Source organism: Cornus florida, unplaced genomic scaffold (assembly GCF_030987335.1).
Source record: "Cornus florida cultivar Cherokee Brave unplaced genomic scaffold, ASM3098733v1 CherokeeBrave_3.0.0_Hap2_Chr02, whole genome shotgun sequence".
NCBI lineage: Eukaryota > Viridiplantae > Streptophyta > Magnoliopsida > Cornales > Cornaceae > Cornus > Cornus florida.
Genome location: NW_026775572.1, coordinates 8,290,349 through 8,308,953, shown reverse-complemented (window position 1 = coordinate 8,308,953; position 18,605 = coordinate 8,290,349). Strand labels below are relative to the sequence as shown.

At 33.8% G+C, this 18,605-nt stretch overlaps 1 protein-coding gene and 1 pseudogene across 1 annotated transcript; both read right to left on the bottom strand.

Annotated features, from left to right (window-relative positions):
* Positions 1-527: 527 nt before the first annotated feature.
* Positions 528-11,281, bottom strand: LOC132293465 (protein MODIFIER OF SNC1 11). Its single transcript, XM_059790966.1, has 6 exons — positions 10,778-11,281; positions 2,606-2,686; positions 2,404-2,529; positions 2,183-2,243; positions 2,027-2,088; positions 528-1,923 (listed from the first exon to the last, which is right to left on the bottom strand). Exons 1-5 carry the CDS (start codon positions 11,107-11,109, stop codon positions 2,050-2,052), a joined length of 639 nt encoding a protein of 212 aa, XP_059646949.1. The 5' UTR covers positions 11,110-11,281; the 3' UTR covers positions 528-1,923; positions 2,027-2,049.
* A 2,176-nt stretch (positions 11,282-13,457) lies between these two features.
* On the bottom strand, positions 13,458-18,224 carry LOC132293464 (WRKY transcription factor 44-like; annotated as a pseudogene).
* Between the last annotated feature and the right edge of the window lie 381 nt (positions 18,225-18,605).

Here is an 18,605-nt window from a genome sequence, read left to right as displayed (position 1 = left end):
AAATAAAATATAATATATATATATATATATATATATATATATATATAATTTGTTTTTAATAATAATATAATCAAATATATATATATATATATATTTCCAAAATTAAAAAAATTTCAACCCGACCAAACCCGTCCAAACATATTCGGACTGGGTTATGATCATAACTCATGTTGAATACAATTCAGGTTGACCCAATCCAACCCGATTCGGGTTGAGGTTGAGGTTGGATTGGGACTGGATTAGGTTGGGCCAACCCTACTTGCAGCCCTATTATATCGGCCTGACAAGAGGACCGAAAAGTGTGTAAAATACCATTTCAGCCCTGAGCAACATACATTACAGCCTTTTATAAAAACATAATGAAGATAAACAAATCACTTCCAACAACTACTCATGCAAATAAAAATAATGATAATATAATGCCAAAATCACCCACCCATTTCTATTAATAGTTGTGACAATTGCTTCAGAATCACAAGAGAAAAAAATATATATATATATATATATACACACAAACTATGGCACAGTAAGAAAAACATTAATAAAATAAGATAAAATAAAACAAACAATATAATTATTTCCCCAATCAACTTCCTTATCCTTACAAATTGATAAATCAAAACATTCTACAACAAAAACTACAAATCTCTGTTACCAAACGTCTTCTTCCATCCCTTGCTGCATATCCAATCACTTTAGCAGGGCAATTCACACAGTGAGACCAGGTAATCAACAACTTGAGTCATTCTAACTGAAATGACAGGCTAGTTAAAATCTTTAATTTTTGAATCTATACCCTCGTAATAACAAATCATGTGATTCACTTGCCCAGAAATTCATCCTTGACAACTTTAACATCAATTTGTTCCCACTGCTCTATTAAACTGTAGCAGTCAAGTTGGAAAACAGCAAAATGGAGAATGTGCAAGTACATGTATCTAATCCAACGAAGACTTAAAATCGAATACACATTTCAGTATCATCTGATCTGCGATTCATAGTGGCAAAATACATATTACTCCTTACTACCATGAAACGACCAGGAAATGGCACCCTCATTTAACAACTTGCAAGCTGATTTCAATGAATGCATTACATGGTACTTAATCACTCTCTCAAATCTAACAGGAAATGCATATAGTTCAAAAACCCTCATTTAACAACTCGCAAGCTATCAATATAGAATTAAAAGCATCATAAGCAGGCTTGCTTCATATGCTGTTCTCCAAGTCTACTAATGATTCTCCTTTTCAGCGATTGACAATTTCCAGACTATTTCAGAAAAACCTAAAGGTCGCAATGATCTCATATTTAAGTGAACCACATTAGGCGTCCAACTGATTTCAATTAATATGGGTCAGACTTCTACAAGAGGGGCACATAATCCTACATGGAGTTGTAGGACAATTTTAAAACAACAATCTTGGATCAGATGATCTTATACTTGCACATTCAACATATGCCGACTCCAACTGGATCTTGAGTATGTGGCACCACAAGCATGATAATTAATCACTACACCTAGCCTATGTCCCTATGTCCACATCTCAATCAGAGAGAACAAAATTGAGGATAAAGTTGTCAAATAGAAGAACCAACTTAGTGACCTGTAATTCCTACAGAATTGAGGTCTTACATTACCTACCAAAAAAACAAAACGAGAGACTTAGCTTTATAAAACTCCAGAAGCAGAATACTTTTCCCGGGCAGTAATTTCAGTCATTTCGGATGGGTTTAACACTAAGAGGTAGTTGTTGATTATCCTAGGCCTCACCATGACAAATTGATAATAATTGAACCTTCGAAAAGAGAAAGCTTCTTCCGGTTGCCAAAATCTGGTGCTGCACCTCATAAATTTATAGCCTAAAGAAGCAGACGTGTACAAAAGCTATTGGGGAAGTCACAAATGCTAGAACTCTAAACCTGCAATATGAGGCATGTAAATTAATTCAGATAACTCACGACTGACTCATTGGATGAGTGGACAGTGATTGCCATAGAAAATTACATCTTGAACAAATCTTACTGTAAAAGAGGAAAGTAGGACAATCAGACCCCACCACCAGCCTTGCCCGTAATAGCTGCTTTCTGAATTTTAAGAGCAGAATATAAGTACTGAAAACAATACAACCATAGGACACCCACCCATGTCTGTAAAACCACAACATGCAGAATGGCTTACCGGCTCAATGTTTCCTTTGCCATTCACTTCTGATAGAGAACCAGATGAAGATTGTGAAAACCTGGAAAAATAATTTTGAAAACTTATCAGATTTAATGCATAATTAAAAATACAGCTCTTCAAGCTTTTACATTGCTACAACTGCTAATTGAATGATCATTGTATCGTTCCCCTTATCATAATAAAATGGGGAAGAAGCCAAAGCCTAGCACAATGCAGACCTGATCGCCCTTGCTTTCTTTTTATCTTCTTCCAGTGGATCTGACTTAGAAACTGCTGCAAACCTGGCAAGCCTAGCTTTCTTCTTGGCATCCTCATCAGCATTCACGGACTGCACAAGACCAAACCTGAAAACAGAATAAAGGACAGTAAACTACTTGCACATAATAAAAGAAATCAAACAGCTCTGAACTTTCAGAAAACCTCTCTGCTCTAGCCTTTCTCTTCTGGTCCTCCGATTTCTTCAACGCATCTGATCCATGTGCAGCAGGCACAGTCCCAAACCTGTAAATGAGATGAATCAAATTTGATTTGAGAAGTTGAATCAGTCAAAGGTAGCAAAACTGAAAGATGAATTCAATCATCACCAAAATACAAACAACAAAACGCCATTGACACTATGAAATTCCAGCTACAAAGGGAAAATGGACATTACTGGATTAGATGAATAAAATCGCAGCCAAGTCTGCAATATTAAAAAATATTACCAAATTGTTTGTGAAAAGTAGAAAACCCATAGACGGAAAACTTTGCTAACACTGAAAGGATTGTAGAGCAAAAACTAAGTCCAATCAATAAAGCATGATTTATTCACAACTTTAAGATAGTTGGGCAGCAATTGGTATTAAAATAGCCTTTTCTAGCATATTCACACGAATATAGAATCAGCCAAGCATCAAGTTTGACAAATGCCACTCTCCTAGTCAAAGTCAGAAACAACAACTTGAAAAGATCAACCACAGTCAGCACTTAAAAAACTTCACAGTGGTAATTAAAATTAATTGCTAATATTGTCATACATCAAATGGCCTTGACAGGAGGAGTAGCTTGCGTGCATCTTTTCAAGAGCATATCCAAGTTTTATGGATACATTGTATTTTTACTCGAACGACCAAGGATTCATTTAGATAAACAGGAGGGGAAAGAAAAGAAAGAATAACATTAGTTCTGAGAGAAAAGAAAAGAAAGGATAACCTATATTCATGTTTGGATAAATTACGAAGGAAAAGAAAGGAAATGATAGCAATTTGTTTGGAACAAGGTTTTTCAAAATGGGGATTCTACGTGGGATCGTTTTGGGCTCCGTAGGATCAGAATCGGATCGAGAATCGTAAGATTCTACCAAACTAGTAAAAAAATAATTTCTTAAACAATAATATCTCTAAAATGTAGCAATAAATAAGTCCAAAACACACATACACACACACAATGTATGAAAGTACCACTCCAAAGTTCAAATACAATATAAAAAGTAATGTAGCACAGAAGCTAGAGCTCTCGTGACAACTATGCAAATGCTCAAAGCTACTTCATGCGAAATTAAAAAGGCAAAAAAAGGTCTATGTGGAAAGAAAGCTAAATTTTCACTTAAATTGGTAACCAGAATTACACAACCTTAATGAAATAAGGACACATAATTATTATTATTATTATTATTTTTATAAGTATGGACACATAATTATTCTCTCTCAAAATACAAAACAAGGACACTGACCAGTGACTTATTGCATTTTATTTAAACACATCTGCACTCCAAAATACCCACAATAAATTTTATTAACCTAATTAACAGGCATAGCTGAAATAAGCTTAGATTAGCTAATTCTTGGATAGAAAAGCTTGGAGTTTATTGCTCTAAAGCTTTATATCTCAAGTCGAAGGGCAGACCATTGTAATTTCACAGAACCATTATACACTACAGTCTGAACAAAATTAGCAAATCAATAACAGATTCAATGGTTAAAGAAATGTCAGAACAAGAAGTAACAACTGAACCTAGAAAATAAAAAATTTATAACCAAGAACAAAAATAGAACAATAAAGAACAAGTTGAACAACTAAAGTACCCAAAAAATTAAAACAGAGCCAAAAATAAAAATTTTAAACTCAAAAACAAAGAAAAGAAAATCAATTCATCAAATACCCATGCCTGATGCATATCAAAACTCTTAAGAAATCAATTAATCAAAATATCCAAAAAACAAGTGAACAGTAGAATCATACGATTCTACGACAATTCTACCCAAACGGAAGATTTTCATGTGATTCAACTCGTTTTTGGGGGTCTAGGATTAGAATCGTGCGATTCTACGACCTAGAATCGCGATTTTAACAACCTTGGTTTGGATAAGGAAAAGAAGAGAAAAGAAAGGAAATATCTCCCTCTCTCTCTCTCTCTTTGTAGGTGTATGAAATGATGCACAATACATCAGTTTTACTTTGTTACTTATATAAATCTGGATATTTGATACATCAACTATAATGGTGACTAGGTAGCTATACAATCATGGATGAATAGTTCCAGTAACTTCTCAGTTCGTTTCTCACCAAAAAGTAGTAACATAAATCATTCCATTAGAAGAAATTGAATGAGTTTTTCTTCACCTTGTTTCTCACCATTCAATTTATCTATACGGAGTCAGGAATTTCAAACACGCTCTTGCAAAACTTTTTTGGGATGACTTATCTCTTCCCTTATAATGCATAATTCTAAATAAAGATGTTCCTCCACATGCTATGATTAAACAAATAGCTGAATCATTTCAACACACTGCATTCTTTGTTCTCCACTAAAGTGATCTAATTATAGTTATACGTTCGTTGCTGGATTTGTGGAAGTCTTTTTGGTGCGAAATCCTTTAACTTGGGTGAATGGGGTTTTGGGCATCATGCCCAAAACAAAAAATGTATAAGAGCATATGCAGTATAATTAGATCACTTTAATGGAGAACAAAGAATGCAATTAAAATTGTTCAATACATTCTTCTTGATTGTACTGCTTATATGAAGAACGATTATGTCTTAATGTTAAGATAGACCCAAATGTCTTCTAAAATTTGCTCTTTAAAATGTTACGATTTTTTTTTTTTTTTTTTTGGACAAGTCTTTAAAATGTTAGGGTTATTTTTAGTATTAGGAAAGTTTTACTTAACTCCTTGTCCTTTTTCTCTCCAAATCTTCCCACTTTTGGAAGGTTGTTTTTAGTATTAGGAAAGTTTTACTTAACTCCTTATCCTTTCTCTCCAAATCTTCCCACTTTTGGAAGGATAGCAAAGAAGATATTTGGAGAGATAAGCTATCCCTCCAAATCTCTCCATATCCTTTCTTCTCTCTCCTTAATGACAACCCAAACATAAAATGGCACCATCCTTCGTTTGGGTTGATGGATTTGGGAGGTAAAGAAAAGAAATGAAAGGAAGGGATGGTGCTTTTTAAGTTTGGGCTGTCATTAAGGAGAGAAAAGAAATCATTTGGAGGATAGCTTTGCTATCCTCACAAAAGTGAGAAGATTTGGAGAGAGAGGACAGCAAGTAAAGTAGAACTTTCATCTACTGAAAATGCCCTCAACATTTTAAAGAATAAAATTTATATGATATCACCATCTTAACATTTTAGGACATTTGGTCACAAGCATTTGCCGCATCAGAACAAACTCACAGTTGAGAACTCTCCTCCTTTTCTCCAGCTCCAACGCCCTCCATTTCTGCTGTTGCTCCAACACAACTCTCTACAAAGCCAACTTTATACTAATGACCTTTCAGATAATAACTAGTATTACTTTGTGGCATGTCCATGTCTGACGCGTAACATTAGGGATTGCAACAAGGCGGGTATGGAGCGGGTTTGCCTTAATCCACACCCACCCCATTTTAATTATGGACAAATCCATACATGCGATGCGTTTTAATTTCAAATTTTGATAAGTGTATCTATTTCTGTATATATAAAATTGCATAAATTGAAATAAGAAATGGTACCTTACAACAACACTCATTTTTTTTTTCTCTTTATTTATATATATTTCTGTATATATATAGTTGCAGTAACAATGAGTCAATGACACATATCAACGAGTATTTCTTTATACATGTTTCTGTATCTATTTCTTCTTATAACCTGTCATTAGTATTACTATAACACTCGTATCAACTAGCATTACTATAACACAAATCAACTAGTCTTACTATAAATGAAATACGAACTATTACCTAACAATAACACTCATTTCCGTCACTAGGTTTATTCTTTCCTTTCTTTTCTTTTCTTTTCTTTTCTACTCATGATAGTAGTAGCAGACCTCAAGTGACTTCATGCAATCAAGGCAACAAGCTGGTAATGAAATGCAATGTACTACAAAAGCAACTCTATTGACCCTTTATTGCAAAAAGCTGGAAGAAAAGCGAGAAAGAACCTACTACTACTATTAGGGGGTAAGAAACAGAGATGAGAAGACTATCTCGGTAGCTTCAGTCACTTCTACAAGTAAACAAAAAGGCCAAAATCTACTTTCACTTGACCCAAAATCAGAATAGAATTACATATGCACTTCACCAAAAGCACAGTACAACAGTAGGAATTACCATTTGAGAATTAAGTTGACCTTAATTATAGTATTAAATTTTATTGTAAAAGAAGAGTTGATCTTGAATGTAGCATGACAAAATTCCAGTGAGAATTAAAATGACAATATTCAGATTTAGAGAGAGAATTGGAATGATTAACGATCAAAAAGACTATTCCCCTGGCAAAAAATTATAATTGAAATCCTATAGTTGTAAACATATGTTGTATATCAAAGATATAAAATCTCTTGACAAAGAATTACAAAAGAATCACAAAGTAATCTACTGAAAGAATTATAATAGGAACTAAAAGAATAGTGCAAAATCACAGAATTTTTGTATTGTTACTGATCTTCTATTACATGGATGAAACTTTAGCATATACTGCCTTTTAAATAATTCCAAAATCTCCAAGATAGTAGAGCATATAAGTTACAAAACACAATCATATTACAAAATTGAAAAGTCATTACCCATTGATGCTCATGCCTAAGTCCTAATCATAAAATTACAACAAATTCATTTTTTCTTCCAAAATAAACAGTGTTGTTAAAGACGCGTCTAGGCTCGAGGCTCAGGTTTAGCGCCTGTTGTCATCCCAGTCATCCTAGGCTCACTGATGTTTACTAGGCGCGCGCCTCGGTTGCGCCTCATCTTGTTTGTGAGGTGCACCTAGGCGCGCCTCACTAATATTTGTTTAAAAAAATACGATTGTTCTATTTCTTAAGCCAAAAAGGGTATTTTTGGCAACTTAATAAACAAAAAAGAAAGCTCAATCATACGATATAAGGAACTTTTGTTCAAAAGAAATAAAAAATAAAAAAAAATAAAAAATAAAAAACCCCAAGAGTCAAAGTGTTAACCAACAATGATAAAATAAGACTGTGAGACGAAGCCCTAATTGCAGAGATGAACGACGAAGCCATGTCAGTTCTTTCTTTTCTTCTCTTTTTCTCTCTTCTCCTCTAGATCTCTCCTCTCTTCTTATCTTTGTTTACATCTCTCTCTTTGTCTTGTTCTCTCATCTTTTTTTTTTGGCTCTGTTTTTTCTTGTTAACAATTTTTTTTTATTTTTTCGTTAACATATTTATTTCTTTTTGTGCTTTGTTTTGCCATTCAAAAAACACATTTTGCTTTGCCTTTCAAGAAAACAAATTTGTTCTCTATTTTATGGTTGTTGGATGCTTGTATAGTTGATGGATTTACTTTTTTATATTTGATATTAATTTTTAGAATATTGATATAACTTATGAGATATGAATGTTATTATGGTAATTTAAATTTTCAATTGTGCGCCTCACTTCACTCAGGCGCGCGCCTCGCCGTGCGCCTCGCGCCTAAGTTCCAAAGGACCTCTAGCGCCTTGAGCCTTTAATAACTATTTAAATAAATCAGTCTAAGTTTATTTTTAAATTTCTCCCGATTACTTTTTTGTATGTTCCAAACTAATTCTAGAAGTCCGAATCATTCAACTGCAAAATAATTCCCAAATAGCAAATATATGATATAATTAGAATGGATAGCCTATACCCTGCAGGAAAAAATATATCATGATCATCGTTTCTAAATTGATTACGACATATATCCGATGCACTTTTTGAGTCATTACCATCATTTTACACGAGTTTTATGCCGGAATATATTTTGTAATGCCTTTGGTTGAGTTTTACAAGGCATGGCTTCTATGTTCTCAACAAATCCAGTCCAACAATCCAATCACAATAAAATCGAGGAATTTTGACCATATCTGATACAAGCACTTCTAAATGTCAAAAGTTTCCTAATCCTAAGGAGCTTCTTTAATCTAAAAGACCTCATATCCAAACTTAAACACTTATATTTCTTATAACATAAGCCTGCCTCATTCTTAAAGGATATTAATCAGGACTAGAATCTTTGCAATATGGGAATGACCTTTCAATCAACAAAATTTATATTACTGATAAAAGGTCGTCAAGTTGGTTCCCAAGATAATTACTCCATTTTGGTGATTGAATCTCAGTTATTATTCATGTTTCTTCCTTGTCCATAAACTGTTGTTTTCTTCCAACTGTGCTAATCCCATTGTCTGACAAAATTTATAGACACTTTGAATTTTATTACCTAACTCTCATACATTTACCGCACATTACTTTGTAAAAGGATTCAAATGCACTACAAGATTGAACTACTTCATATCCACATTAAATTGGAATGTTATTCTTCAAATGCTAATTCGCTTTGCTCTTAAACCAACATAACCAAATGTTGTGTCTCAGAAAAACCTACCAACATGTTAAAACAGTAACCTGTCTCCACTCCATCCACTATTAATTGGAAATGATATTCTTCAGATGCTATTTTGCTCTGCTTTTAAACCAATAGAACCAACTGTTTAGAGAAAGGGTCTCAGCAGGACATATCAGCGTGTTAAAAGAGTACCCTTTCTCAACTGCTTATGGAAAATGGGTATCCGCTCTTTTCAAGGACAAAATCGACATTAACTGAAGCAGATCCTATAAAGCTTAACTAAACAAAATGGTGGTATATGGCTCCAAGCTAACAACCCTCACGCCGAGACCAACATTCTAACCAAACCCCTCACTCGCACACAAGTACACATCCTCCCACACCCAAAAATCCCTTCTTCTTTTCAGCTATATACTTCATCTCATTTATGCACCTACTCGCTTGACTGATTTAATTTCTATATATTTCACTCAAACCCTGGGTCACTTTATTCTCTCAATCACCCAGCCATACTCAATTTCCACACTGAAACCAGAGGTCTGGAGTCAAACCCTTCCTACTGATGTTAGCATTAACATCTATGGGTACTCATCAAATGAATTTAAAATAATTAAAAAAAAAAAATCCTCCACAACACGATCATTTTCTCTCCTGGATAGAGTTCTGTTACTGTGCCAGAGTGGCATGTGTTTTAACAGAGACCAAAAGAAGACATTGAACCACAAGGAACCAGAACACCTTAAGCCTTGAGACTGATATAACTATATCCAATTCAAATATGTACAAAATAACCTAAAGTTAATTGCAAAGTCAAAAACTAGTGCAAGTGGCCAAATGATTTTCAAGAGCCAACGCCTTGAAGCCCACTCTACACTAGAGTTTTTACTTTGAAAAGGAATGACAAAAAATAAAATTGAAAAACTTAACAAATAAATTCTGAAAACATTTTGAATTTTTTATCACTTCCACTACTGCGAATAAGTCTCCAAGTAGACTTTAAAAAATAAAAGAAAAATTAAAAAGAAAGAAAAAAACTACAGCCCATAAAGCACAACAAAGAAAATATATAAATATATTTCAAACCCAGTTCCATCAAATGTATCCATTTCAGTTAAAAGTTCAAACAGTCTACCCCATCTTAAAAACCCTTCTCATTCAGGGCGCAGCATTGACCTCCTGCAGCACAGTTAAAGAGCACCAAAACGAAACATGCCAAAATCTAAAAATAAAAGGGCAAAAAAAAAAAAAACACCCACACACAAAAGAAAAATAAACATTTATATTTGAATCACTAAAAAAAGCTCACAATAGTAGCAGGGGAAATTTGTTGTCCATATGTGTGAATACGATGATGAATGATGATGATGATGTGCATATGAACACAAAATCAAAAAATCAAAAAAAAAAAAAAAAAGTTTAGAGATAAGAAGTCAACAGAGAGATGATAATAGTAAAAAAAAAAAAAAAAAAAAAACTAAATAGAAGCCCAAATCCTATAACATGAAATTGAATTAATCATGCAATAATCAATCAGTAAAAACCAAACAAAGGAGTACAGAATGAATTCAGTATCCATTATAAATATATATACAAACACAAAAGATAAAAGAGTGGATACAAGGATGAATAATCACGGCGTGAAAAATAGTAAACCCTAGACCAAATCAAATAGCATGGAATTGAACTAATAATTCATATGATAATCAATCGGCAAACCCTAACCCTAACCCTAACCCTAACCCTAACCTACAAATATAAAACCACTTCATTATGAATATACACACAAACATATATACAGATATACCTCTCGGCTCGAGAATTACGCTTCTCTTCCTCAGAGAGCTGCACAGCCATCCCGAACCTCTCGGCTCGTCGAATCTTCTTCTGAATACTGGAAACAGGGGCGTCTACGTTGCTGCTCGCGGCGGTAGAATCCACCGGAAGAGCTTCGGTCGCCGGAGACTCCACGGCACTCTTCGATTCTTCGCCGTCCTTGATAGGCGCGTTCGTACCGACGACGGACGTGGTGTCCGGGGTGTGGTCTGTGGTGAGAGTTGGTGAAGGATCTGTGGGTGGTTGTTGTTGGTCTGGGTTATTTTTAGGGTTTTCTTCTTTCTGTATGTTTGCCGAAGCCATTGATGGAAGTAACTGAGTGAGAATTACGAGTGAAAGAGAACGGAGGGTGTGTGAGTAGTACTCTCTCTCTTTTGTCGACTCTTTATGCACCTCTGAGACAGATCGAAGCGAATTCCCAACGAGAAAAGCGTGGAGGCCCGGAAAGAGAGAGAGAAAGTACTGCAAAGATATTTTGGAGAATAAATCTTATTTTTTATAAATATTTTTATATTATTTCTAAATCTTCAAGTTTTAATTTTAGCATTATTTTTAATTATTTAAATTTGTAGTCGAAATTGATTTTATCTAAAAGTTTAATTTCTTGTAAATTAGTTTTATTATCTTCATAAGAAAATATTTGAATAATTTTATAAAAAAAATAGACTAGTTATTTAACAATTACAAATTGTAAACCAACAAATGCTACAATTGCTAAGAAAAATATTAAACATGTTTGAATAACTATAAAAATATATATATACATAATTGCAAAAAAAGAAAATTATAATTTTAAAAGCATAAATGGAATAGTGAGACGTTTAAAATTTATTTAGGGAAAAAAAATTTAAGTAAAATTTAATTGTATTTTGAAGCTTTGTATGATTTGTCTTTGAAAATAAAATATAAGATTTACATGTTTTTTTTTTTTTTTTTGCCCTTTTTGCAACTCGTTTTCCATATTATTTTGACACTATCATTAAAAAAAAGAGAGAAATCGTCGTTTTCAAAATTCACAATCTTGTTGGAATAATGCTTTTGTAATTCTTATAATGGCTTGTTTGTTTGGTGGGAATGGAATGAAATACAATGGAATGGAATAAATACCTTTAACTCAGTTTGTTCGAAAATATATATATATATATATATTTTCAAAAAATATTTTTTTATTTTTTGGTGTTTAGTTGTCATAAAATATTTACAAAGAAAAAAATATTACAACCTAATTTAATTATTTTGTTTGGAAAGTAATTTAAAAAATGAAATGCTCATTCTTCAGGTAAAAATAATATTAAAAATCAATTTGCTTGGAGAATATGATTACTAACACAATTTTCTCAAACAACTCAAGCCCCATCAGTTTTGTATTAGAAACGAGACATTGAAGACCAAATCAACCATTGAAGGCAGTCAACAACCAATTAGCCGAAAATCAGCTATTAAGGTAGATGGACGATCGATCTGATATCAACACGATCTGATATCAACAGTCGATTTGATCTATTGAAATCAATTGAAGACCAATCCAATTTTAGCTAGCGATTTGCATTCATTGAAGTACCGCTAAGTCGGCAAAAAGCACTGACATATGTTGATTAAAGAGATGTAAATAGGAGTAAATTTTCATGTCGATGAGAAAGAACCAATAAAAGGCAACTTTTATATATAGTGTTTGGAAGATTGAAAAAAAGAAAAGAAGAGAAAGAAAATGTATATTTATATTTGTTTGGTTTACATATATATATATATATAGTTTTCCTTTTGAAACTATGCATAACCAAATGAGAGAATAGCAATGATCATTCCATTCTCTAGTTCATTTCATTCATCCGTACCAAACTAATCCTTAGGTATTACGCAGTTATTATAATTTCTTTTGGATAAGTAAATCAATTAGAATAAAAATTGCTGCTAAGCATCATTGTAATTTCTAGATATTAACATTCCAGTACATAATATGCATAAATTTATGATTGGTTATCTATGTAAGAGAATCGGATTTGGAAGCAATGTCGCAGCCTGCAGATATTGCTTGGTTCGAATTTTGAGTATTTGTTCTTACCTAAAAAGTACGGACATTTCATCTATGAGTATTGGACACGTGAATATGGTCGGAAGTGTTTTTCTTGGAAACAATGAGGACACGTTTTGAACATTTTCAGAGAACGTGAGGTGTTTTTGTAATTATTTTTAAAAAAAAAAAGGATTTAATTCAATTCAAAATATATTATTAGTTAATTAAAAAGTAATATAAAATTTAAGAAAACAAAAATAACAAATATCTAAATCTAAGCTCCAAATTAGTAAATTTTTTCATTATTATATGGATAAAATGAGTAAAAATTATATATATATCAATATATTGTATTATTATTATTTGACTATCCAAACCATATTGGTGTCCTAATTTTTAAAAATTTGCGGTATTACCATGTTGGTAACGTATTTTATTTTTTAAAATATCTAAAAAAATTATGAAAACTTTCACATTAAAATTTATTCTTGGTTGTGTGGGATGGAAAAGAAATGACCTTAAAAACTACTGTTTGGTTGCTGGCCTGAAAAAAAATTCAATAAGATTTCCAGAACAAGCAACTGGAAGTATATCCGTGTGTGTGTGTGTCGCACAATAGATTATTCAAGACACGGGATTGGACATAACATGTATTCATAATAAAATCACCCATTTGATAGTTCTATAGTCCCCATAAAACTATCTCAATGAAGTTTCAAAATTCACTGAAAATGTGTGATATTGATGTCAACCATCATCACAAAGGGTTCAGAATCACTTGGCATTAGGTTACCAATGCAGTTAAATTTTTATCTGGTGTTCTTCATCAGACCAATCGCCAAACACTTTCAGTATCAATCATGATTTGTCCTTCGAATTAGCAGCATGTGAATCTGTTTCAGATGCCACCAGATTTGTTTTTTTGGATCACTGTGTCATGATTATGTTTTCCCTCGTATGTTGTAAGGAAAGCCCTTGGATTATCTGGTGCTCTTTCTACGTACTTGCGCACATTGCACTGGAGACTGGTGCATCTGTAGTAACTTCTGCAAGACCGATCAAACCATGGTTACAGGAAATTGTGACACAGCAACATATCAACCACAGTATAAAATAAAAAGGACAACACATTCTAGTGTTTGGAAGTAATATTAACAATCACCAAAATAGTTATAAGATGCCTTTGTATCATGAAAAGTCAAGGCAAGCCTTTCTTATACTCAAGCAAGATATATGTAGCATATCTATCATAATCTTTATTACATGATTGACATGTACATCCAACTTTAGGCGTAGAAGAGAACCACTACAAAGTTTCAGTGGGGTTATAAAAATTAGAGATATAACACAACCACACAGTTGCATCTTTTTTTTCGAGTGTTCAAAGGAGCATTGATCATCAATATCCGGATACTTGCATCACAATTTTGAACTCTAGGAAACAATCTTACACATTACAGAGAGGGACTCGAAACTTTTCTTCAAGAGAATATAAGTAAGCATCATCCAACCTCAACATTAGACCAATGAAGAAAATGTCAGCATTCAAAATTGTATCCTTACCAAGTTAGCATCTTACCTGGGGTATGAATTTCCCTTCACAACTTTCTGCCCGTACTTTCTCCAGCGAAAACCATCACTTATAATCCCTGAATCTGTTGAACCTTGCACAGCAATACAAGGCTCTTGTACTCCTTCCCCTGATGTGCCTGCTTTGTATGGTTCATTCTCAATTTTCCTGAAGTGAACAATATACAGATCTACTAATTAAGAGCCTTCAACCTAAAACAAAGGGAATATGTGAATCTATTATTGCAAAAGACTAAATATATTGCTTTGTGAATATATAAGCAGCTTGCTTCTTTTCATAAACCTGCTACTACATTTTCAGTTAGTCACTTACCTTCTTTTACTTTTAGGTACACCATCCTCTGCCTCCAGTCCCTTGTCTACTTCCTCACAATCCCCACTAAGACCAGAAGAATGATCAGGAACTGAAGCTGTAAGAGCAGTGAATGCTCCGACTGTTACAGGATTGTAAAATAGTGGAGATTTGCCTGCATAAGTGGACTGAGCAGACAATCCAACTTCATTCTGATGTTCTATTACACTGTCAAAACCTCCATTTCTCTCATTTAGTTGTTCCCCTAATTTGTTGCACTTTGGAGACTGAGACTTTGAATGGTTGTGCTCACCCTCATAGACAATTTCAGCTATCTGCCCACCAAGCGATCTTTCAACCTTCTTTTTCACAGGACAATTTGGGCGGGTGCACTTGTAGTAACTCCGTGGGTATTCGCTTCCTTTAACTTGCTTTTGGCCATATTTTCTCCAATTGTATCCATCGTAAGAAGGTCGATCCCCATGACTATGATTCGTGGGTGCCAAAGATTTTACATCATCTTCCAGGTTTTCTAATGCTGTCTTTGAAGGAGGATCAATTGCTTTCTCTCTTTCTGATTGTGATGGAAATTTTGGATGAAGATTTGAGCCGAGGTTGGATCTTAAATGGTGTTTGACTTGGTTTGGAGGTTGAACACACTCCTCAACCTGATCCACTGCCTGTTGATGACTAACATTGGAGTCTCCCTGATAGAATGAAATATAGACAGCCTTACTTTAGTATCTAGACCAGAGATGTACATGGATAATATTGCAAAGCCAATTCTGTCTTTTATGAATGAATTACTAACAGAATGTATCTGAAAGGTCAAGAAAAAATATAAAACTTACATAAAAACCGACTATCCTAGACCATTATGCCAAGAAAAAGTAATGTGTCACTTTTAGATTCTAACCAGATTTGCCAAGAGGGAAACTGTTGTCTTTGATACAAGCTTTGCCAAGGGTTTGTATACCACCGTGGACTTGGTATCTGATTTCAAAACCTTGTCAGATGAAAAAGAAATTGCAACTCCAGATAACTCATCCTGAAAATGTTGTATAAAATCATGATCATCTTCTGAACAGATAAGAAAGTCATAAAGAGGAATCCATGAGCTAAAAGATAACCTGGGAAGAGATCACCCCGACTGGAGTACGATTTACAGTTGGCTTGAACCTCACTGTCTTCGGTCTAATGGCAATGATGGCAGTTTCAGAACATGCATTAGAGGGTGAGGCATTAATGGAACTGGCTAGGAAATCCGAGAAGGACCTTAAACTGGAACAAGTAGGCCTTGACGCAACTGGTTTAGCTATAACTATCCTCTCTGCTTCTTTAACATCCATTTTTAATAAGTATACGGAAAGAATCACAATTGTTGGTGCATAATGTGTCACTGTGTTAAAGACAAATTTGAAATTTCAACCATCTCAGAATGGAATTCTTTTAGTGCTGACTACAAGATAGAGTTACAATAATGTTGGGAGGTGGAAGTTGATCTTCAATTATGTCCAACTTCTGGCTAATGTTAGCTGCATCTGTTAAAATCCCGAAATTGACTTCTTCAAACCTGCATTGTACTAATATTACATTGGTGTCTAGTGTAAATCAAAGAACATTAAGACAAAGAGGAAGAAGTGGAAGAGTTTTGTATCTTATTACAAGGACAAGAAGGATATTATTATATTGCAAGCAGCAGCATACAATTGTGGTAAGGGAGTCAATTTCAATATTAGAATATAATCTGCCTTCCAAAAGATGCTCAAAACTTCAACACTTGCCGGATACTCCCATACTGATACAAGAATTATAATGCCAAACCATACAAGTTTTACTCACTTATCTTGATTTTTGGAATCGGTAATTATTATATACACAGGTTCCTGATCCTGCCTTATTGGAGGAAAAAAAGTCCCTGCCTCCACAACTTTTGTGTATGACAAGATGACCAACCTCTCTGTAATTGAACTAAACACACTTATGAGAAAGGAAAACAGGAATCGAGAGGAATGGCAATGTAATCTATGGCAATCCAACTCGGTATCTCCTCCTCAACTCAATCCCGAGGGTGATTCACCATGCTATGTAAAATTAACAGCTACATATCTAGAACTTAACTCAATCTAGTATCTACCATACTAAATGAATAAAGTTTGATTCCCCGGTAGGTTGTTACCCCATTGCAGGCAGGTTTTGCAAACCTCATTCATATACACCTAATTCATGTCATTTTATATCTTCAGTAGATGATGCATACTGTCACAATAATATACCCTTCATTAAACACCAATTATAAATCTATTAGTGAATTTATTTTTCATGAATTTATTATAATCAATAGAAACAACTCTTTGGGCTATTTTGGGGTATTCAGCAAAAAAAATTGTCCTAGGAAAATTTCATTGTTCTCAGGTATTTGTTGCAAGTATAACATATGTAGTGCATTACAAAACATAGAAGGATGGCAGCTACACATGAAATTGAAAAATAATACTCCGTAAAATAAAATAAAATAAAAGATTCCGTGCATAATGGACAGAGATTGTTGAGCATTTGAACGGTTGTGTTGTGAGAAGTTGAACACAACAGGTAGAGCAAATCTTTCTGCATAGGACAAATCTCCATCCAATACACTGACTAGTGAGAAAAACAGCAGAAATTATAATTTTTGTAGCAACAACCACATGTTCTATATCCAAGCTTCTTATTTAACATTACTAATTCCTTATAATCAATGTCAATAAACTAATTACTCAAAAGAAAAGGAGAAACATATATATAAAAAAAATTAAAAATTAAAAAAGGGTATGTTTGATAAAGATTAAACAATCCCTAACAAGTAAAGCTCAAACATAAAAATCATAGATCAAGTCAAAAAATTCACTTATATATATAAGCATTCACAAGAAGAGTGAAAACATTTAACTCTACCTGCATTACATTCAACTTTAAATCTCATTTACTGGCCATCTTATAACATTCAACACTGCCTGCATAGGAGAACCCAGAATTTTAAATTAAACAAATCTAAAAATAAAAAACAAAAATAAACTTTAAAAGTATAAGAGATGTACATTCATAGCATAGAAACGAGAACTTGACCTTAGAAACTTAGCAACTTCAGTTCAATCTAAGCACGCAACGCTAATATTACATCAATCCATGGGCTTTGGTCGAGCTAAATAGAACCCAGAGAGAGTAAAATGGTTCACTGGTTTCGCCGAGTTGTTTGTTCTTACCAAAAAAAGTTGTTGGTTCCTGAGATTTTAAATGGTGCCCTTTTGGAACTGTGTGTGTGAGAGAGAGAGAGGGAGAGGGAGAGTTGTTTTGAAGCTTCTGCAGCCAAAATATGAGTTGAGTTTGTATACACACTGAAATGTTGCAGAAAAGAAGCTAATTTAGATGTTAAGAATCTTGTTTTCTTGTCTTAAGAGAGAGGGAGTATATATTTTGGGGGATTTTGACGAGTGGGGTATTGTCTGAACAGTACTAAAAGAACTTTTTCTTTGTTTTGTTTGTACAAAGAGGAATGTGGATGTGTCCCATCATGCTTCCGTCCAGGACCGAATAGATATATGTATAATTGTGTCTACTCAAAGTTTTGCAATTATATAGGTGAAATCTTGGTTCCGTGTGATGATTTTGTAAGCGGGTGCAAGGAATATTGTCAGTTACCATATTACGAGTTATGAGTGCACAGTCTCACATCATCTGGATAGAGGAAAGGTGAAGTGCTTATATGTAAGTGTGTCATTTGGTATGAGGCCTTTTCGGGTAAAACTTAAGAACAAAACCGTACAGACTTAAGTTCAAAGCGGACAATATCATACAATGTGGTGTAACGATTTTAAAAATAATAATTTTGAATTCAGTTTTGCACAAATATGCATTTTTATTGCC